The sequence below is a fragment of the Meles meles genome, chromosome 6 (genome assembly GCF_922984935.1).
Source record: "Meles meles chromosome 6, mMelMel3.1 paternal haplotype, whole genome shotgun sequence".
In the NCBI taxonomy this organism is placed as follows: domain Eukaryota; kingdom Metazoa; phylum Chordata; class Mammalia; order Carnivora; family Mustelidae; genus Meles; species Meles meles.
Window position 1 is genome coordinate 76483264 of NC_060071.1, and position 24011 is coordinate 76507274.

Consider the following 24011-nt stretch of genomic DNA (forward strand, 5'->3'; position numbering starts at 1 on the left):
CCTATGTTTACTTCTGTAATATACAATGCATGCTATCAGATAGCTTTCCTTTATCAATGTTTTTCTTTTTTTATTTTATATATTTTATTTATTTATGACAGAGAGAGAAAGAATGAACGAGGGAAGAGGCAGATTCCCTGACCCTGCCCCATCCCAGGACCCCAGGATCATGACCTGAGTCAAAGGCAGATGCTCCACCTGCTGAAACACCCAGGTGCCCCTATCAGTATTTTTATATAACTGAATTCTCACATTGTCTATCAAACTATGCAATTTGGGGAATGGAATCACTCTTTGCTATGATGCTTCAAGGTTCTGTGTAACTCCCTTTCCTCAGTGACTCTAGAAAATATCATTCACTTTTCCTCACACACTAACACACACATTTCTTACATAAAGTGTTTTAAGGAAAAAAATAAAACCTTATATCTTCCTAAATTGAAAATATTACTCTTACCTCCCTGCACTGTAGGCAAGTACCATTTTGGAGAGTTTGCTCTGCACTGTCCAGGGCCACTGTGGGTGGAGTCTGGAGTTCTGTGAATGACAGGGCTGAGGTGTGATTGGTGCTCAGTGGTTCTGTTGGAAGGGATTGAGGGTAAGACCCAATTTCTCTGGATTCAAGACTGCACTCTGCCTGTAGGGGTATCAGAAACTCAGCAACTACACAAGGAATCATGAGGAGACACGGGGGAGCTCTGCTGGGGCTCCTGTGCATCCAGGTTTGCTGTGAGTGGGGGCGTTCCAGATGGGGCTGGAGAGTGGTCCACAGCCCGAAGTGGTGCGGGGGCTGACACTGAGCTCCCAGAGAGTCCTACATCCTCAGCGGTGTTTCTTGGGATTTTTTTTTGCAGGTTTGAAAACTGGGTCGGTGACTCTCCAGTGATATTATTTGTGTTTTTCTTCTTCTTTCCACACAGTGGTGAGAGGGATGAATGTAGAGCAAAGCCCTTCAGCCCTGAACCTCCAGGAAGGAGCCAGCTCTACTCTGAAGTGCAATTTTTCCCAAACTGCGAGCAGTGTGCAGTGGTTCCGACAGCACCCCGGGGGCGGCGGTCTCACCCGGCTGTTTTATGTATTTTCCGGGATGCAGCAGAGTGGGAGGTTAAACTGCACAGTGAATACTAAGGAACAGTCCAGCACCCTCCACATCGGGGCCTCCCAACTGGGAGACTCAGCCACCTACCTGTGTGCCGTGGAGGCACAGTGCTCCCCGGTGGTCTGCAGCCTGCACCCAAACTGCAGCTGCAACTGCAGCCCCACCAGGAGGCTTTGCACAGCGGCCTCCCACAGCATGCTTGGACCATCTGGGGCTCTTCTGGGCTCCAAAGCGGGTGACACTAAACTTTGATAATAAAGTACTACACAATAAAAGTGTGTATGTTGACATTGCATAAAGCATATTGGAGGGATATTAGTTCTTAAAATGTTTAGAAGCTCTGGTTTTAAAAAATTACTGCAATGTTGGAAAGCATGCATCTGTAGGCTTAGAGATAGAAATTTAAGGTAAAGGTAATAGCTTTGGTGGAAAAGAATACCATTTTTCATGTGAAGTTTGAACTTACTCAGTGAACCGATTTTTAACACAGAGGGTAATATGAAATTAATTTGTCTCGTAACTTAAGGCATAATAGGATGCATAAACAAGCATTCTGAATTATATACAAGTCATGAAGCTGCTTTTTAGTTTCCTATACACCCTGCAAAAGTTATAGAAAATGTCAGAGAAAACAATAAAGTGTTGCTGTATAAATTTACATTTAATTTTTTAAAGATTTTATTTATTTGACACAGAGAGAGAGATCACAAGTAGGCAGAGGGCAGGCAGAGAGAGAGGGGGAAGTAGGCTCCCTGCTGAGCAGAGAGCCCAATGTGGGGCTCAATCCCAGGATGCCGAGACTATGACCCAAGTGGAAGGCAGAGGCTTAACCCTCTGAACCACCCAGGTGCCCCTAAATTTACATTTAATATTAAATTCAGATTTACCTGAAACTGATTTGTATGATGTTAAATCATTTAGAACAATTGTTCCACTAGAGACATCAGCTCTAGATTTACTTTATTTATATTTCAACTAATTAATCAGGTATTTATTCTAATTTTGTCATAGCATATAAAATATTCTTTAAAATCTGCAATATCAGTTGCACCAACAGAAATACCCTTCTCAAAATTAAAAGTGATCAAAAATTCTGTTTGCAGCATTGTATTTACCTACAGCACCTGACATTGCTTTTAATTATATTGATTGAAATGAAGTTACTAAAAGTATTAATTTTGGTAGCCACATAAATTAATTTGTAGAAAAGCCAGCCAGAAAAATATTATTAAGATATTATGCTGCCAAAGTATTATTTATTGTATTGTACAAAATTTTTAAATATAATTTTTCTAACAGTTTTTTTGCAATTTGTAAATTTATTTATTTTTAAGATTTATTTATTTATTTTATTTGACAGACAGAGATCACAAGTAGGCAGAGATGCAGGCGTGGGGGGTGGGGTGGGGAAACAAGCTCCCTGCTGAACAGAGCCCGATGCGGGACTCGATCCCAGGACCTGAGTTCATGACCTGAGCTGAAGGCAGAGCCTTTAACCCACCGAGCCACACAGGAACACTGCAATTTGTAAATTTATATCTTTACTTAGGTGCCATTGAAGTTCTATTGTGTTTTATAAGTAAAAGGATTTTTACTTTTTTTTAATTTTTAAATTTCCTATTTATTTATTTGAGAAACGGAGGGAGAGAGAAGGAGCAGAGGCAGAGGGAGAAGCAGACTCCCCGCTGGGCAGGGAGCCTGACATGGGACTTGATCCCAGCACTCCGGGATCATGACCTGAGCCCAAGGCAGACACTTAACTGACTGAGCCACCCAGGTGCTCCAATAAAATAAACATTTTTTAAAAAATATTTTATTTATTTATTTCATAGATCACAAGGAGGCAGAGAGGCAGGCAGAGAGAGAAGGGGGGAAGCAGGCTCCCTGCTGAGCAAAGAGCCTGATGTGGGGCTCAATCCCAGGGTCCTGGGATCATGACCTGAGCCGAAGGCAGAGGCTCAACCCACTGAGCCACCCAGGCATCCCTAAAATACACATTTTTAAGAGAGCTTTATATTTTATTATAGAATGTAATATGTTTTTCTGCTTTTTGAACATGGGGGCCCAGATTTTCCTTTGTCATTGTATACCACAACCATCTCTGCCTGGGAATTTTGAACACCTGACTTAAACTTGAATGACGGAGCTAGAAGCTAGAAAACAATCAGGTCCTTTGAGAAAGTATTTTTTGTTTTACATATGTGTGAGTAAGCTTATCTACCGTGGAGCCAACTGTATGTCACTGCCTATGGTGAATATTATACTCAGTGAGTAAAGTTCCATTTTATTCCATTTTCCCGTAGATTTAGATCCTTCTTGATCCATCTTTGGTCTCATAGAAGAAAAGAAAACCCGGAGAGAATCTTACCCTGAAGACTCTGTCTCTGCTTCTGAAGAGGCCTTGGGGTTGGTTAGAGTCAACCTCAGACCCACTAGGTCACATGTGGCTGTGAAAATAAATGATCTTGGGGTTCCGTGATGCAGTCAGTTTCTCCCCAATCCGACACCAGTGCCCATTGCACAAAACCAGTCCTCCATAAATATTTGCTTTGTCATATGGTATCAAAGAAATTAAGAGCTGGAAGAGCTCTTAGAAATCCTTTAGTCCAATTTCATTTTACAAAATGCAGACTGTATCCAAGATGACAGTAAGGAACAATTAGGTAGTGAATGAGCTGGGGGAGAGAGAAAGTGGGTTTCCTCACTTCCTCTTTGACATTCTTGCTCCTGCCTCCTTGCTGGGTAAAGAGGATGTATCTAATAATACAAGCCCAACCACTTAGATCTCTGCAGTTTGGGTCTGAGAAAGTTGTGGTTCAATCAATTTGAACACCTGAATGGAGAGTTCCAATTTGTGTAAATGTCTGAGCCTTATGGGCTGGAAAGGACTTGGGCTGAACCACTTTTATTCTACCAGCAAACTTATCCATCACTCACAATTTCTGTAGGAGAAAGCCAGAGGTGATGGGGCCAGGTGAACACTTACATGTTTTTCTAAGGACTTCCTCAAAATAGTAAGTATATTTAATATCCCAGGTGGACATCCCTTAAAGGCAAGATATGAATACAGAGTATTACTAATATATTGTTATAAAAATGTAACCACAGCAATTGAGAGGCTAAGGGAGAACATTGTCCTCATGGTGACCTTCCATGAAGGTATTAGAAAAAAACCTTTATAGGTCAACAATTTTTGACGATGAGTCAGGCAATATTCAATGAAATAATCATGGGGCTATGAATTTTGCCCAGGGGATGATTATACTTGTGCTATGTAGTTCATTTATGGAACACTGTGCTAGATAGAGCTTATTCAAACTAAAACATTCAGTTCTGGATAACATAACTCCAAAGGGCAAATATTGACTTAAAGCATATGTCTCCAAGAAGAGGGAAATTCACCCAAAGAAGGATTTGGGATTCTAGCATATGGACGATGGATGAGTAAATAGAGGAAGATTCTTAGAATGGAGGAATTTTACATATGTAAAGACACATTTTATATTCATAGACACATTTATATGTTGATTTTCATTCTTCATCATAGTTGTCCCTAAATTTTCAAGAGTGTGAAATGTGGATGAAAATTGTGTTTATTCTGCACAACTCCAGAGGACAAGTGAGTATAAATCATAGAAAAGGGCTTCCACTTATGGAGGTAAGGTAGTCTTGATTTCCCAGGGAAATCTCATGATCACTTGCATATTTGTACTGTCCCCCTAGCAAACATAGCAACATTTAGGCTTTCCTCGATTTTTTTCCTTATGGATATAATTGGAAAATAACCAGTTACTAAAGTAGTTGAGAAAGTGTTTTTGGCAGAAAGGGATAATTCTGGAAATCTACAGGACTGAGGAACTTATCAATGTCTTGGGGAAAATGACACTCCAGTAAAGTTTGGGAGAAAACTGACAGAGTATGGAATGTGAGCCAGAAATGGCCAAGGCAGCAGAAATCTCTATGCTTGAAAGTTGCCTTACACTTTAGAGGAAATTCCACTAAGGATCGAGTCATTTATTGCATTTAGGACCTGGTATTCCTTTTGATATCAGAAAATAAAAGCATGTGTAGAATATATATGGCTACATTTTTAAATATGTATTTTTACTTTTAACTGCTGTTGCCAGGTTGCTTTCCATAGGCATGATAACACTCACTGTTCTACCAAAAAGTAAAAAATGGTACTCTTCCCCATATCTTCATCAGAAATATGTATTAGCTTTGTTTTAATATTTTTGCCAACCTGATGGATACAAAGTGCTAGATCATTATTACTTCATTTTACAATTTCCTAGTACTAGCATATTTTGAAATATTTTTTCACACATTCATTGACCGCTTGGATTTGCCTTCCTATAATAGTGTCTTTATCTTTTGTCCATTTTCCCATTGTTTTTCTTCTTTTCTGTCCTTTTCTTGTCAGTTTATAAGAGCATTTTTCATATATAGCTAATAACTCTTGGTCTGTCTGTCCTCTGCATTCCAGATAGGGAAGGAAAAAGCCTGAAACTCTGCTCACATATTGCCCATCTCCATCTTTATAATCAATACTAGCTCAGAGTCCTCAGGGTGCAGTTTCTTTCTTTTTTTTCTTTATTTAAAATTTTTTTTTTAAATTTATTTATTTTTTTTATAAACATATAATGTATTTTTATCCCCAGGGGTACAAGTCTGTGAATCGCCAGGTTTACACACTTCACAGCACTCACCATAGCACATACCCTCCCCAATGTCCATAACCCTCCTCCCCCTCTCCCAACCCCCCCTCCCCCCAGCAACCCTCAGTTTGTTTTGTGAGATTAAGAGTCACTTATGGTTTGTCTCCCTCCCAATGCCATCTTGTTTCATTTATTCTTCTTCTATCCCCCTAACCCCCCATGTTATCTCCACTTCCTCATATCAGGGAGATCATATTATAGTTGTCTTTCTCTGATTGACTTATTTCACTAAGCATGATACCCTCTAGTTCCATCCACGTCATCACAAATGGCAAGATTTCATTTCTTTTGATGGCTGCATAGTATTCCATTGTGTATATATACCACATCTTCTTTATCCATTCATCTGTTGATGGACATCTAGGTTCTTTCCATAGTAGACATTGCTGCTATAAACATTCGGGTGCACGTGCCCCTTCGGATCACTACGTTTGTATCTTTAGGGTAAATACCCAGTAGTGCAATTGCTGGGTCGTAGGGTAGTTCTATTTTCAACATCTTGAGGAACCTCCATGCTGTTTTCCAGAGTGGTTGGACCAGCTTGCATTCTCACCAACAGTGGAGGAGGGTTCCCCTTTCTCCACATCCTCGCCAGCATCTGTCATTTCCTGACTTGTTAATTTTAGCCATTCTGACTGGTGTGAGGTGATAACTCACTGTGGTTTTGATTTGTATTTCCCTGATGCCGAGTGACGTGGAGCACCTTTTCATGTGTCTGTTGGCCATCTGGATGTCTTCTTTGCAGAAATGTCTGTTCAAGTCCTCTTCCCATTTCTTGATTGGATTGTTTGTTCTTTGGGTGCTGAGTTTGCTAAGTTCCTTATAGATTTTGGACACTAGCCCTTTCTCTGATATGTCGTTTGCAAATATTTTCTCCCATTCTGTCAGTGGTCTTTTGGTTTTGTTAACCGTTTCCTTTGCTGTGCAAAAGCTTTTGATCTTTTTTTTTTAATATTTTATCTATTTGACAGAGAGAAATCACAACTAGGCAGAGAGGCAGGCAGAGAGAAAGGAGGAAGGAGGCTCCCTGCAGAGCAGAAAGCCCCATGTGGGGCTCAATCCCAGGACTCTGGGATCAGGACCTGAGCTGAAGGCAGAGACTTTAACCCACTGAGCCACCCAGGCGCCCCAAAAGCTTTTGATCTTGATGAAATCCCAATAATTCATTTTTGCCCTTTCTTCCCTCACCTTTGGAGATGTTCCTAGGAAGATGTTGCTGCAGCTGAGGTTGAAGAGGTTGCTTCCTGTGTTCTCAAGGATTTTGATGGATTCCTTTCTCACATTGAGGTCCTTCATCCATTTTGAGTCTATTTTCGTGTGTGGTGTAAGAAAGTGGTCCAATTTCATTTTTCTGCATGTGGCTGTCCAATTTTCCCAGCACCATTTATTGAAGAGGCTGTCTTTTTTCCATTGGATATTCTTTCCTGCTTTGTCAAAGATTAGTTGACCATAGAGTTGAGGGTCTATTTCTGGGCTCTCTATTCTGTTCCATTGATCTATGTGTCTGTTTTTGTGCCAGTACCATGCTGTCTTGATGATGACAGCTTTGTAATAGAGCTTGACATCTGGAATTATGACGTCACCAACTTTAGCTTTCTTTTTCAATATTCCTTTGGCTATTCGAGGTTTTTTCTGGTTCCATATAAATTTTAGGATTATTTGTTTCATTTCTTTGAAAAAAATGGATGGTATTTTGATAGGGATTGCATTAAATGTGTAGATTGCTTTAGGTAGCATAGACATTTTCACAATATTTATTCTTCCAATCCAGGAGCATGGAACATTTTTCCATTTCTTTGTGTCTTCTCAGTTTCTTTCATGAGTACTTTATAGTTTTCTGCATATAGATTCCTAGCCTCTTTGGTTAGGTTTATTCCTAATAGTTTTGTGTGCAATTGTAAATGGGATTAACTCCTTAATTTCTCTTTCTTCTGTCTTGTTGTAGGTGTAGAGAAATGCAACTGATTTCTGTGCATTGATTTTATATCCTGACACTTTACTGAATTCCTGTACAAGTTCTAGCAGTTTTGGAGAGGAGTCTTTTGGGTTTTCCACATATAGTATCATATCATCTGCGAAGAGTGATAGTTTGACTTCTTTGCTGATTTGGATGCCTTTAATTTCTTTTTGTTGTCTGATTGCTGAGGCTAGGACTTGAAGTATTATGTTGAATAGCAGTGGTGATAATGGACATCCCAGCCATGTTCCTGACCTTAGCAGAAAAGCTTTCAGTTTTTCTCCATTGAGAATGATATTTGCGGTGTGTTTTTCATAGATGGCTTTGATAATATTGAGGTATGTGCCCTCTATCCCTACACTTTGAAGAGTTTTGATCAGGAAGGGATGCTGTACTTTGTCAAATGCTTTTTCAGCATCTATTGAGAGTATCATATGGTTCTTGTTCTTTCTTTTATTAATGTGTTGTATCACATTGATTGATTTGCAGATGTTGAACCAAACTTGCAGCCCTGGAATAAATCCCAATTGGTCGTGGTGAATAATCCTTTTAATGTACTTTTGAATCCTATTGGCTAGTATTTTGGCGAGAATTTTTGCGTCTGTGTTCATCAAGGATATCGGTCTGTAGTTCTCTTTTTTGATGGGATCCTTGTCTGGTTGTGGGATCAAGGTGATGCTGGCCTCATAAAATAAGTTTGGAAGTTTTCCTTCCATTTCTATTTTTTGGAGCAGTTTCAGGAGAATAGGAATTAGTTCTTCTTTAAATGTTTGGTAAAATTCCCCTGGGAAGCCATCTGGCCCTGGGCTTTTGTTTGTTTGGAGATTTTTGATGACTATTTCAATCTCCTGGTTATGGGTCTGTTCAGGTTTCCTATTTCTTCCTGGTTCAGTTGTGGTAGTTTATATGTTTCTATGAATGCATCCATTTCTTCCAGATTGTCAAATTTGTTGACGTAGAGTTGCTCATAGTATGTTCTTATAATTGTCTGTATTTCTTTGGTGTTAGTTGTGATCTCTCCTCTTTCATTCATGATTTTATTTATTTGGGTCCTTTCTCTTTTGTTTTTGATAAGTCTGGCCAGGGGTTTATCAATGTTATTAATTCTTTCAAAGAACCAGCTCCTAGTTTCGTTGATTTGTTCTATTGTTTTTTGGTTTTTATTTCATTGATTTCTGCTCTGTTCTGTATGATTTCTCTTCTCCTGGTGGGTTTAGGGTTTCTTTATTGTTCTTTCTCTAGCTCCTTTAGGTGTAGGGTTAGGTTGTGTACTTGAGACCTTTCTTGTTTCTTGAGAAAGGCTTGTACCGCTATATATTTTCCTCTCAGGACTGCCTTTGCTGTGTCCCACAAATTTTGAACCGTTGTGTTTTCATTATCATTTGTTTCCATGAATTTTTTCAGTTCTTCTTTAATTTCCTGGTTGACCCATTCATTCTTTAGAAGGATGCTGTTTAGTCTCCATGTATTTGGGTTCTTTCCAGCTTTCCTCTTGTGATTGAGTTCTAACTTCAGAGCATTGTGGTCTGAAAATATGCAGGGAATGATCCTAATCTTTTGATACCGGTTGAGACCTGATTTGTGACCCAGGATGTGATCTATTCTGGAGAATGTTCTATGTGCACTAGAGAAGAACGTGTATTCTGTTGCTTTGGGATGAAATGTTCTGAATATATCTGTGGTGTCCATCTGGTCCAGTGTGTCATTAAAGGCCTTTATTTCTTTGTTGATCTTTTGCTTGGATGATCTGTCCATTTCAGTGAGGGAAGTGTTAACGTCCCCTACTATTATTGTATTATTATTGACATTTTTCTTTGATTTTGTTATTAATTGGTTGATATAGTTGGCTGCTCCCACGTTAGGGGCATAGATATTTAAAATTGTTAGATCTTCTTGTTGGACAGACCCTTTGAGTAGGATATAGTGTCCTTCCTCACCTCTTATTATAGTCTTTGGTTTAAAATCTAATTGTTCTGATATAAGGATTGCCACCCCAGCTTTCTTCTGATGCCCATTAGCATGGTAAATTGTTTTCCACCCCCTCACTTTAAATCCGGAGGTGACTTCGCATCTAAAATGAGTTTCTTGTAGGCAACATATAGATGGGTTTTGTTTTTTTTTATCCATTCTGATACCCTGTGTCTTTTGATTGGGGCATTTAGCCCATTAATATTCAGGGTAACTATTGAGAGATATGAATTTAGTGCCATTATATTACCTGTAAGGTGACTGTTACTGTATATTGTCTCTGTACCTTTCTGATCTACTACTTTTAGGCTCTCTCTTTGCTTAGAAGACCCCTTTCAATATTTCCTGTAGAGCTGGTTTGGTGTTTGCAAATTCTTTCAGTTTTTGTTTGTCCTGGAAGTTTTTTTATCTCTCCTTCTATTTTCAATGATAGCCTAGCTGGATAGAGTATTCTTGGCTGCATGTTTTTCTCGTTGAGTGCTCTGAATATATCATGCCAGCTCTTTCTGTCCTGCCAGGTCTCTGTGGATAAGTCTGCAGCCAATCTAATATATTTACCATTGTATGTTACAGACTTCTTTTCCCGGGGCTGCTTTCAGGATTTTCTCTTTGTCACTAAGACTTGTAAATTTTACTATCAGGTGACGGGGTGTGGACCTATTCTTGTTGACTTTGAGGGGGCTTCTCTGCACCTCCTGGATTTTGATGCTTGTTCCCTTTGCCGTATTAGGGAAATTGTCTCAATAATTCTCTCCACTATACCTTTTGCTCCCCTCTCTCTTTTTTCTTCTTCTGGAATCCCAATTAGTCTAATGTTGTTTCGTCTTATGGTGTCACTTATCTCTCGAATTCTCCCCTTGTGGTCCAGTAGCTGTTTGTCCCTCTTTTGCTCAGCTTCTTTATTCTCTGTCATTTGGTCTTCTATATCACTAATTCTTTCTTCTGCCTCATTTATCCTAGCAGTGAGAACCTCCATTTTTGATTGCACCTCATTAATAGCTTTTTTTGATTTCAACTTGGTTAGATTTTAGTTCTTTTATTTATCCAGAAAGGGCTTTTATATCTCCAGAGAGGGTTTCTCTAATATCTTCCATGCCTTTTTCGAGCCCGGCTAGAACCTTCAGAATCATCATTCTGAACTCTAGATCTTACATATTACCAATGTCTGTATTGATTAGGTCCCTAGCCTTTGGTACTGCTTCTTGTTCTTTTTTTTGTGGTGAATTTTTCCGCCTTGTCATTTTGTCCAGTTAAGAGTATATGAAGGAGGAAGTAAAATACTAAAAGGGTGGCAAAGACCCCAGAAAAATGTACTTTAACCAAATCAGAAGAGACCCCAAATCATGGGGGGAGAACGGGGATAAACAGAGGTTCAGAAAAAAAAAAGAAAAAAATTAAAAAAAGAAAACAAATAAAGAAAAAATATAAAAAAGAAAGAAAAAAATATATATTAGATAAACTAGTTAAAACATTAAAAAAGAAAAGGGCAAAAGTTTAAAAAAATTTATCAGAAGAGGTAAAAAGAAAGAAAAAAAAAATTAATTAACCGCAAGACTAAAGAATCATGGGGAGAAAGCCCTGAGTTCCGTGCTTTGCTTTCTCCTCCTCTGGAATTCCGCTGCTGTTCTAGGCGTTGAACCTGCTTTCCTTGGTATATGAACTTCATCCTGGCTGGATTTTTTGTTGATCTTCTGGGGGAGAGGCCTGTTGTAGTTACTCTCAAGTGTCTTTGCCCAAGGCAGAATTGCACCGCCCTTACCAGGGGCTGGACTAAGTAATCCGCTTGGGTTTGCTTTCAGGAGCTTTTGTTCCCTGAACGCTTTCCGTAGAGTTCCGGAGGATGGGAATGAAAATGGAGGCCTCCCAGTCTCTGGCCCGGAGAACCCGAGAGCCTGGGGCCCCACTCCTCAGTGCGCCCCCAGAGAACAGCGCCCAATCATTCCCGTTTCCCCGGCCTCTGGCTGCGCTCCGAGCTCACCCAGCCTGTGACCGGTTCAAGGTATCCCCAAGCTGAGAGTTCAGTCCTCGGCTTTGTCTCTATAGCCGGCTTCCCTGTTCTAATACCTGTGAGCTCTGCAACACTCTGACATCCCCAATCCTTCGGTGACCCTGTGGGACCTGGGGCCACGCTGATCCTGCGTGAGCTTCACCCCGGTTTAGCTTCTGGAGCAATGTCCCTCAGTGGAACAGACTTTTAAAAGTCCGTGCTCCATTGCTCTGCCACTTGCTGGGAGCTGGCCTCTCCCCCCGCAGTCTATCTTCCTGTCATTTTGGATTCACTTCTCTGCCAGTCCTACCTTTCAGAAAGTGGTTGATTTTCAGTTTCTAGAATTGCTGTTCTTCTTCTCTTCGATCTCCCATTGGATTTGTAGGTGTTTGCAACATTTAGATAAGGGATCTAGCTGATCTCCTGCTACCTGATGTAGTCTCAGCCTGCTACTTCTCCGCCATCTTGACTTCTCCTCTATATGGCTACATTTTTTAAACTGAAGCCCAAAGTAGTATGAGAATTTCTACTCTTTCCCCTAATGCTTTCTGGTATATAATCCACGTAGCAACAAGAATCAATCTCTTTTTGAGATTTTATTTTTATTTGAGAGAAAGAGTGAGAAAGAGCACAAGAATGGGTTGAGAAGCAGAAGAGAAGCAGACTCCCCACTAAGCAGGGAGCCAGATTCAGGACACAATCCCAGGACTCAGGGAGCATGACCTGGGCCAAGAGCAAGATGCTTAACTGACTGAGCCACCCAGGTGCCCAGGAATAGATTTCTTAAAGCACGTCAGATTTCTCATCACAAATCAAACAAGTGAATAGGTCAAACTGTTTCCTAACTCATGGAACTTCCCCTGCTCCATCCCACTCTCTATTATTGAGATTTTTATACTATCATCTTAATTGAGGGAAGAATTCACATTTGACTGTTGCTGCTGTCAGTTCTATGGAAATTGCAAGGTCACAGGTGAAACCAGCTTAAAGGAGCAGAGTCTGCGATCAGAGGGATTGGAAATATGTAATCTTTGGCTTCTGTGTCCCTTTTAGAGTTTTTCTCCATAACAGGCAAATAAGGATTGTAGATTGGGAGAAAGGGAAGGTTTTCCATTTTCTTTGTTTAAGAGCGTGAATCATAGTTCCTTCATGATATTTATTTATTTATTTATTTATTTATAACGAGGAAGGGCAGGAGCAGGGGAGAAGAGACATAATCTTTTTTTTAAGATTTTATTTATTTGACAGACAGAGGTCACAAGTAGGCAGAGAGGCAGGCAGGCAGAGAGAGGGGAAAGTAGGCTCCCTGCTGAGCAGAGAGCCAATTCAATTTGGGACTGGATCCTAGGCTCCTGAGACCATGACCTGAGCCAAAGGCAGAGGCTTAACCCACTGAGCCACCCAGGCGCCCCAGAATCCTTTTTTAAAAATTGTGTTATGTTAGTCACCATACAGTCCATCATTAGTTTTTGATGTAATGTTCCATGGTTCATTATTTGAGTGTAAAACCCAGTGCTCCACACAATCCATGTCCTCCTTAATACCCATCACTCACTTACTACCCCTCCAGCCTTTCTAAAACTCTCCTGTTTCCTGGAGTCCATAGTTTCTCATGGTTTGTTTCCCTCTCCAATTTCTCCCCCTTCATTTTTCCCTTCTCCTAATGCCCTCCATGTTATTCCTTATGTTCCACAAATAAGTGAAACCAAATGACAATTGACTTTCTCTGTTGACTTATTTCGCTTAACATAATCTCCTCCTGTCCTATCCAGGTTGATGTAAAAGTTGGGTATTCATCCTTTCTGATGGCTGAGTAATAGTCCATTGTCTATATGGACCACATCTTCTTTATCCATTCATCTGTTGAAGGGCATCTTGTTCTTTCCACATTTTGGCTGTTTTGGACATTGCTGCTATGAACATTGGGGTGCATATGGCCCACCTTCTTTTGAATACATCTGTATCTTAAGGGTAAGTACCCAGTAGTGCAATTGCTGTGATTCATAGGGTAGCTCTGTTTTCAATTTTTTGAAGAACCTCCACACTGTTTTCCAAAGTGGCTGTACCAATTTACATTCCCATCAACCATGTAAGAGCATTCTCCTTTCTCCATAACTTCACCAACATTTGTTGTTTCTTGTCATGTCGATTTTTGCCATTGTAACTGATGTTAGGTGGTATCTCAATGTGGTTTTGATTTGAATTTCACTGATGGCTAATGATGTTGAACATTTTCCTATATATCTTCTAGCCATTCATAGGTCTTCTTTGAAGAAGTATCTGCTCACGTCTTCTGCCCATTTTTTGATCTGATTATCTGTTTTTTGGGTGTTAAGTTTGAAAAGTTCTTTATAAATTTTGGATATCAGCCCTTTGTCTGTAGGGTCATTTGCGAATATCTTCTCCCATTCCGTGGGTTGCCTCTTTGTTTTGTTGACTGTTTCCTTTGTTGTGCAGAAGCTCTTAATCTTGATGGAGTCCCAAAAGGTAATTTTCACTTTTTTTTCCCTTGCTTTTGGAGATGTGTCTTGAAAGAAGTTGCTGTGGCCAATGTCAAAGAGGTTACTGCCTATGTTCTCCTCTAGGATTTTAATGGATCCCTGTCTCACATTGAGGTCTTTCAACATTTAGAATTTATCTTTGTGTATGGTGTAAGAGAATGATCCAGTTTCATTCTTCTGTATGTGGCTATCCAATTTTCTCAGCACCATTTATTGAAGAGACTGTCTTTCTTTCACTGGATATTTTTTCCTGCTTTGTCAAAGATTAGTTGACCATAGAGTTGAGAGTCCATATCTGCACTCTCTATTCTGTTCTATTGGTCTATGTGTCTACTTTTGTGCCAATACCATGCTGTCTTGGTGATCACAGCTTTGTAATGTAACTTGAAATCAGGCAACATGATGCTCCCAGCTTTGTTTTTCTTTTTCAACATTTCCTTGGCAATTCAGGGTCTTTTCTGGTTCCAAACAAATTTTAGGATTGTTTATTTCAGCATCTGAAAAATGCCACTGGTATTTTGACTGGGATGGTGTTGAGTGTATAGATTGCTCTGGGGACTGCAGTCATTTTAATGATGTTTGTTCTTCTGATCCATGAGCATGAAATGTTTTTCCATCTTTTGTGTCCTCTTCAGTTTCCTTCATGAGTGTTTTGTAGTTCCTAGAGTATAGATCCTTTACGTCTTTGGCTAGGTTTTTTCCAAGGTATCTTATGCTTTTTGGTGCTATGGGGAGATAGAATCTTAAGTAGGCTCCATGACCAGCATGGAACTGGACCTGGGGCTCAATCTCACAACCCTGATATCATGACCTGAGCTGAAATCAAGAGTCAGACACTTAACTGACTGAACCACCCAGATGCCCCAATTCCTTCCCGATTTTAAACATGTATACCAGGCCCATCACTGATAAAACAATAACAGGATCTACCTCTTTTGAAGTTAATAGTGACTCAATAGTGAGCAAAGGTATAAATCTTAGGGCGCCTGGGTGGCTCAGTGGGTTGGGCTGCTGCCTTCGGCTCAGGTCATGATCTCAGGGTCCTGGGATCGAGTCCCACATTGGGCTCTCTGCTCAGCAGCGAGCCTGCTTCCCTCTCTCTCTCTATCTTCCTGCCTCTCTGTCTACTTGTGATCTCTCTCTGTCAAATAAATAAATAAAATCTTAAAAAAAAAGGTATAAATCTTAAATTTTACATTCTTCCCGTGCACTTGATCCCTGATCTAAGGTATAATTTGCTTGATTGATTGCTGCCTTGATGCATGTGAGTCCCTCAGAGGCACGGGCTAAGAGAAAAGCATTTCCCCAGCGAGTTCACAGAGATGTGACCACAAGATGGCAGTGCACCTGTGCTGACGCAGAACACATGGAGGGTTCATCTTAGTGCCTCTGATGGACTAGACCATGGCAGCAGCAGAGAATTTTTCTTATTGGCAGGTAGACAATGTGGGAAGTTACTCTGTTAGAGGAAAAGAGGGGTGCCCTGATAAGAAAAGGAGCTGAGGTGGCTGAAGGCTGCAATTCTGAACCTGAGCTTAACTGGGAGGAACCATGAAGACATCGATGGGAGCTTTAATCATGTTCTCATGGCTGCAGCTGAACTGTGAGTTGAGTGTTTATGGGCAACAGAGTATAATAGTGGATATTCTTCAGAAGTCAAGGTTGGCTTTACTCAGGTTTCCTCCACTTAGTGTACAAACAGAGAATTCTGAAGCATAATAACCTGGAATCTCCTCTCCTTTCTCTGACCTTTTCTTTCTGCACAGGGTTCAGCCAGGGAGAGAATGTGGAGCAGCATCCTTCTACCCTGAGTGTCCAGGAGGGAAGCAGCTCTGTTATCAACTGCAGTTATTCAGACAGTGCCTCAAGTTACTTCCCCTGGTATAAGCAAGAACTTGGAAAAAGTCCCCAGCTCCTTATAGACATTCGTTCAACCGTCACCACAAAAGAAGACCAAAGACTCACTGTTTCATTGAATAAGACGGCCAAACATTTCTCCCTGCACATCAGAGACACCCAGCCTGAAGACTCAGCTGTGTACTTCTGCGCAGCAAGCACACATTGCTTCCCAGGCACCTGCTGCCTGAACTCAAACCTGGGACTGGGGCAGCCCCTGTCCTTTGACAAAGACCTTCAAGGATGGGCTTTGTCCTATTGTTTGCCTATACGTCGAATCTATGATTTATTATTTTTAAAGTTTAATATTATTTAGCTAGCATATAGGACATCACTTGTTTCAGATTTAGTGTTCAGTGATTCTTCTGTGGTGTGCAGCGCCCAGTTCTCATCACATCACATGCCCTCCTTAATGCCTATCACCCAGTTACCCCAGAAGCTAATATTTTAGACATTAAAAACAAATTATATAACTATTAGGATGGAGATAACCCAAAAAGGGTTAGAACACTTTGTTGGATGACCAGTGTTTAATGGATTCTTGAATGAAGTTAGTAATGTTTTATTTTGAAATTCAGGTATTGAGGAACTCTACATTTGCTATGGAGACTCCTCTCCTATAAATAACTCTTTAGTACCAGTTTCACAGTTCTTATTATCGATGGTCACTTAAATATTGTGTTTTAAAAGTAGCGATTATGATTTTTCTGATTCTAAGACATTACATGCTAAATATAGAAGGATTTAAGATGCAAATATAAATGTCATAATTCTGTAATCATATAATATTGCTAATATTCCTTTTAGTCTCAAAAATTCTTATTATAATCAGGATCATGATTTTTTCACCTCATTTGTTTTGATTTGAGTATTCCCCACTTCCTCAAGTCATTACCTCTATCATCTCCCTTGTTTTGATTTTACTTTTTTTTTTTTAAAGATTTTATTTATTTATTTGACAGAGAGAAATCACAAGAGAGGCAGGCAGAGAGAGAGGAAGGGAAGCAGGCTCTCCGTTGAGCAGAGAGCCCAATGCGGGACTCGATCCCAGGACCCTGAGATCATGACCTGAGCCGAAGGCAGCGGCTTAACCCACTGAGCCACCCAGGTGCCCCGATTTTACTTTTTGTTTTCATTTAATCTGTATTTACAGTAGCCCTGTGAGATATTGTAATTATTTACAGTTGCATATTCATTTTGTTCCTCTGTGTTCAGGGCAAAATATTACAGCCATTTCATGTGTCTTCATCACTTTCTTGTTCAGAAATTGTGTTATGAGATTTCCATAAGAATCCAGGGATGGTGTGAACTATTTGTGTGTTTGAGGGAAATTAAGGAAGAGAGTCATTTAACAATGTGAGCTTCAGATAAATTTCAGAAAAATATTCTCACTTACAAATTCTGTCCATCTCTGTCACAATAATTCTCTCAAAGGATTTAGCAGACAGAATTTTATATGTCATTCTGTGCTATATTTGCAGTGCCTAGCACAACATTTTCCACATAATTGGTTATCAGTAGCTGCCAAAGGGAGAAAGAAAGGAATTCTGTTACTGACTCTTAATTTTAATTTAAGGTTTCTGTTTGAATTGTATTTATAAGTTGACTTGTGAAAAATAAAAGTCTTTTAAGTGTATGTGTGATTATTTGATTGTTTGAGAATATACTGTTTCATTCCATTTTTATGTCTCTCTTTCTTAATGATGCTCTGCTGTTAGAAGATTATTCAATTTATTCTTGAACTTGTAATTTTTTGTTATTATAATAAAAGCTTTTCTTTCTGAGGTAATGGGAAAACTTTTGTATGCATGTGTCAGCCACCTTACTATTATTAGTAGATTGCACAAAGGTATTTGGACTAACGTCTAATGTAGAGATAACGTGCTACCAACCTCCCTCCATGTTCATGTTTGACTGATATAACATAGACATATACAGAACATTCCACCCTAAAACAACAGAATACTCATTCTTCTCAAGTGCACATGGAACCTTCTCCAGAATAGACCACATACTGGGTCACAAAGCAGGACTCAACCGATACCAAAAGACTGAGATTATTCCCTGCATATTCTCAGATCACAATGCTTTGAAACTGGAACTCAATCACAAGGAAAAGTTCAGAAGGAACTCAAACACCTGGAAGCTAAAGACCACCTTGCTTAAGAATGCTTGGATCAACCAGGAGATCAAAGATGAACTTAAACAATTCATGGAAACCAATGAGAATGAAAACACTTTGTTCCAAAACCTATGGGATACAGCAAAGGCGGTTCTAAGGGGGAAATACATAGCCATCCAAGCCTCCCTCAAAAAAATTGAAAAATCCAGAATACACCAGCTGTCTCTACACCTTAAAGAACTGGGGAATCAACAACAAATCAAACCAACTCCACATGCAAGAAGGGAAATAATCAAGATTAGAGCAGAGACCAATGAGGTAGAAACAAGAGATACAGTAGAACGTATCAATGAAACTAGAAGCTGGTTTTTTGAAAGAATCGATAAACCATTGGCCACACTAATCCAAAAGAAAAGAGAGAAAGCCCAAATTAATAAAATTGTGAATGAAAAGGGAGACATCACAACTAACACCAAGGAAATAGAAACAATCATCAGAAATTATGAACCACAATGCTTATTTAAAAAATAATTTCCCTAGTGCTGCAGAGAAATCAATGGAATGAAACACATTGAGTAAATATTTAATTCCCTCATTCTCCCACCCCTGCTCAAGGGTAGTAGGCTCCTTGCAAGGTCCCTCCAAGTCTTCCTAAATAATGATGGATATAATTGTTAGGGTGGATGTTATAATTGTTATAATTGTTTGGATGGATATAATAAATAGAGTGACAGTGGTTCCTCGTAGCTGAGTTATGGTTGCTAGGTATTTCATAACTGGCTTTCTCTTCCTGGGGAAGTCCCCAGATTAAATTCAGCTTATCACATCTGACCAAAGGAGGTTAGAACTGTAGCCCAACATGTCAATGGGCTTGATTCTTTCCCTCCTTATACCGCCAGCTCCTGTGCAGTAGAAGGAAGACGACTCCTGATCAGTGCCTTTCCTCCAAGCCTATGATAATGGAGTCAGAAGGAAGCATGCTTCTATATTATTCATTTGTTTCCTCTTAAATCAATTAGAAGCAAGAGAGAGGGTGCAGTTCCCACAGGTTTGAATGCTTGATCAGACTGAGGTGAGAATTGATGCAGTGGAAGAAAACAAGTGTTTTAGCCTGAGTGTGCACTGAGTCTCACTCAGATCCAGACACATTCAGGTTTAAACCTTCATCATGTTTGGTATATTTGTTTCCTACGTCCGGGGACAAGGTAGTACAAACTTTTAGGCCGTCTCTTGATCCTGTGAAGCCAGACTGGGTGCTGAGAGTCTCCCTTTTGTTTACTTTCTGTAGGACGGTGCTGAATGAATTTGTGTGATTTCTCCCTATCGGGGAAAGTGGGGCTGCTCTCTGCGCATGCTCACTAGTCACTTACAAAAGCTCACTGCAGTTGCCATCCTGTGTGCACTTGTGGGAGGTACAGGGTGGGATGACGTGTGGGTTAGGGACTGAGTGTTGTGTGTGCTCATGGACCATTTGTGGGGGTCTGTAGGCAGGCCATCTCCAGTGGGTCACGGGCAGATTCCTAATGGAGGCCGTGCCATGGTGTGTAGGGTCCATGTTGTTTTACTGTCCTCCAAGAGCCCTGGGTGCTGTTCTGCTAGGAAGACCCCACTCCCCAGGGAGCAGTACACCTCAGTATTCTGGATGGGGCTAGAGAGAGGTTTCTCTTTGTGAGCATCCTCCAGAGCTGGAGGGGCATGTGTTCACTCACATGTTCTCATGTCCCTCTATGGGGAAATCACAGGATGGAAGGTTCCTCCTGGTTAGGAGCTGTGCCACATGCAGGGGTGAAGAAGGATAGTGAAATTGTTCCTCGTGCCATCCTTAATCTGTCAAAATCATATTTTGTTGTTGTTGTTCCACAGTGTGCTATGTGTCCTCTGCTGGACTTTTTCATAGGCATTCTTTTTAGTTTAATGTATGACATTGAAAATCAGTGGTTTTGGGGAGGAGTGGAGATGGTAGAAAATTTCTATTTTGCCATTTTCATCTCGGTGATTGAATTTTTTATTTTAAAATAATTATTAGGAAAAATTGACTATTTTTGATGTGCAGTTCTGTGAAATTTGAATTTTAGTACCTTGTGTAGATCATGTAATGTTACAAGATCATGATGTAGAATAGTACCATTGCTCCCCAAAACTCCCTTGAGGTAGTCTAATGCCATCTCACACTTCCATATTCCCCATTCCTTGTGAACATTGGTCTATTCTTATTTTGTGTCTTTAAAAATGTCAGAATAATGGGAGCATACAACTCATAATCTTTTGAGTACTGTGTGTCTTGGTGGGAGGAAGCACATGCCAGAGGGCACATGTAGGACCTCACCCCTGTCACCAGTCTCAGTCTCAGTGCTTCCTACCCCTGAGGTTTTGAACATTGAAGTTATTTTCATAAGAATAATTCATCATTTCAAGTGTTTGAATTTCTTTACACAGTTGATTTATAGTTCTACAAAATACAGTTGGCAGTTGATAATGCAGAATTGGTGTTGAAGTTTGGATCATCTCATATAATCAAGTGGAGTCATGTTCTGTATACAAGTTCTGTATACAAACTCCATTATAAATTTTTATCAACAGACATTTTTCATATTTTGAGAGTAATTTAATTAATGAGAGTTCATTCTAGCCATACCAATTAGAGTATGATTATTATTTGGCTTTTCCAGGAGTTGATATGGAATAACATATCCAAAAATTCTTACACTTGTAGCATTCACAATATCTGTGCAGAGATGGGTATTATGTCAAATAAAGACCATACCCATGCAAGTTGTTTTATTAGTAAGAGAACAAAATCAGAATAATCAGAAACACACAATATTTTACCATTAAAGTGGGAAAGTACCTCTAGAGGCATAAAAATAACCTCAAAAGTTCCATCCACCTCATTGCAAATGCAATATTTCATTTTTTGAGGCTGCATAGTATTCCATTGCATATATATACCACCTCTTCTTTATCCATTCATCTGTTGATGGACATCTAGGTTCTTTCCATAGTTAGCCTATTGTGGATATTGCTGCTATAAACCTTAGGGTGCAGGTGCCCCTTTGGATCACTACATTTGTATCTTTGTGGTAAATACTTAGTAGTGCAATTTCTGGGTCATAGGGTAGCTCTATTTTCAACTTTTTGAGGAACCTCTGTTTTCCAGAATGGCTGCACCATCTTGCATTCCTACCAGCAGTGTAGGAGGGTTCCCCTTTCTGCACATCTTTGTCAACATCTGTCATTTCCTGACTTGTTCATTCAGCCATTCTGGCTGGTGTGAGGTGTTATCTCATTGTGCTTTTGATTTGTATTTCCCTGATGCCGAGTGATGGTGATCATTTTTTCAGTGTCTGTTGGTCATTTGTATCTATTCTTTGGAGAAATTTCTGTTCATGTCTTCTGTCCATTTCTTGACTGGATTATATGCTCTTGGGTGAAGGGAAGGGAAGAAAGGAGGAGAAACACATGCACCCGAGCAAGGAAAAGAGAGACCAGGAACCTTGGTCCTGCTTTCTTTCCTTGTGAATAAGGTGGCAGTCTCAGGCTGATAGTCAGCATGAAAGGCTTGGAAGCAGAAACAAGGGAAGACATGGCTCATGTTAAACAGATCAGTTGGCTTTCTAACAGTAAGAACTCAAGTGCGATTGTTCTCAGTGCCCAGAAAATATGGTGAGAGAAAATGCTCTTTCACTGATGTTTCCTAACAATATCGATAGGTGACATGGGGAGGGAAATCCTATTGATTTCTCTAACTCCTGTTTTGCAACCTCTCACAGAGGGCCATAAATCATGGGATTGGTAGAATGTATGGGAGTCAGTACAGTTGTGTAAAGAATAATAGAAAAGCAATGTCTATGTTGCAGTGTCATAGTTTGCCAATATTGTGGCAATCTTTTAAAATTATCATCTCCTTATCTGCAGATTTTATGCATGAGCTATGATCAGAATATTAATATACTTCCTATTGTTTAGTTATATATTCTTGGTATAATGTAATTTTTTGTAAATTGGTTTAAAACATACATTTCATTTTCAAACCTGTATAAATATAAATGCATGTAAAACTATATCCAATTCAAAAGGGTATATAATAAGAGTTGTCCTCAGATATTTGGATAAATGTGGTAAACTAGGGCTGGCTGGCTCTTTCAGGAGAACTGTGACTCCAGATCTCATCCTTGTAAATTTGAGCCCCATGGAGGGTGTTGAGGTTGCTTAAAAATATAATCTTTAATAAAACTCCATTATTAACCCATACTAATAATACACATTTACCTCTTGAATTCTTTAAAACAGAGCAGACACTCACAGTCCCCTCATGATATAAGCTGCTTTTAAACAATATACCCCTGAGACTCTTTCCATAGTCTAGTTTGATTGCTCCCAGTTTGTGAACTGTCTTTGGTGTGTGCACATGACACTTTTATTAATTACCACTTTGGTGAAGTTCACTGCATTGATCTGGGCTATTCCTAAGGTTTTGACACAAACATTTGGTAGTATTAGTGTTTTAGATTTTGGTCATTGTAACAGGCGAGACCTGTAGGGTCTTATTTTTTAAAATTTAATCTGTAAAATGTAAAGAACACTTACCATGAGACAGAACCTCACCATGAGACAGAACCTCTGGAATTTTTAAGTGTATGATATATGATTGTTGGAATGGGTACAATGTTGTACAGCAACTCTCTATTCTTTCATCTTGTTCATCGATCAGTAACTCCCCATTATCCTGTCCCCAGAGCCCATGGCAAACTCTTCTTTGATTTCCTCTTTGATTCTTTGAGTTTAACTATCATAGATATCGCATTTAAGTGGAATCATGCATTATTTGTCTTACTGTGACTGGCTTATTTCAGTTAGCATAATGGCCTCAAGATTCATCAACATGTTTGCATATTGCAGGATTTTTTTTTTGTTCTCTTTAAGGCTGAATAGTACTCCACTTATGTATTGAGTACACTTTCTTTATCTGTACATCTGTTTTTGGACATTCAAGTTGTTTCCCTAATTGGCTATTGTGAACAGTGCTGTAAGGAACATAGGAGTGCTTAATATCTTTTCAAGATCCTGATTTCAATTTTTAAAAAAGATATTATTTATCCATTTGACACATACACAGAGAAAGCATTAACCCAAACAGGGGACTGCAGAGAGAGAGGGAGAAAGAGACTCCCCGCTGAGCAGGGAGTCTGATGTAGGGCTCAATCTCAGGACACTGAGATCATGACCCTAGTCAAAGGCAGACACTTAACTGGCTGGGCCACCTAGGTGTCCCTCTTTTTTTTTTTTTTTTTTTGAGAGAGAGAGTTGGGGGTAGGGAGGGTCAGAGGGAGAGAGAGTATCTTAAGCAGGCTCCATGTTCAGCACAGAGCCCACCATGGGGCTCCACCTCAGGACACTGAGATCATGACCTCATTCAATATCAAGAGTGAGATGTTTAATCAACTGAGTCATTCAGGAAACCCTAAATTCTTTTTGATAAATACTCAGAAGTAGGATTTTTAGATCACATTGTAGTTCTATTTTTAACCTTTCGAAGAACCTCTATACTGTTTTCTATGGTTACACCATTTTGCATTCCCACCAACACTGTGCAGTGTTCCAATCTCTTCAATCATAAAAGCCATCAAAAAGGGTTATGCGAGTTCTAATCTATTCTTTCACTGAAAAGAGGAAAGGAGAAAATGATCACATTCTTCATAAGATTTTGCACAATGACCCAAAGTACAAGCATTTCTACCTCCTCTGGGATCCGATAGTTTTTCA

General features: G+C 39.7%; 2 gene segments (V, D, J or C); both read left to right on the top strand.

Annotated features, from left to right (window-relative positions):
* Window positions 1-604: 604 nt before the first annotated feature.
* On the top strand, window positions 605-1397 carry LOC123943597. The segment is given in 2 exon segments: window positions 605-729; window positions 921-1397. Coding segments are annotated over 2 exon segments (529 nt in total).
* A 14323-nt stretch (window positions 1398-15720) lies between these two features.
* Window positions 15721-16442, top strand: LOC123943598. The segment is given in 2 exon segments: window positions 15721-15833; window positions 15997-16442. Coding segments are annotated over 2 exon segments (498 nt in total).
* Window positions 16443-24011: the final 7569 nt, after the last annotated feature.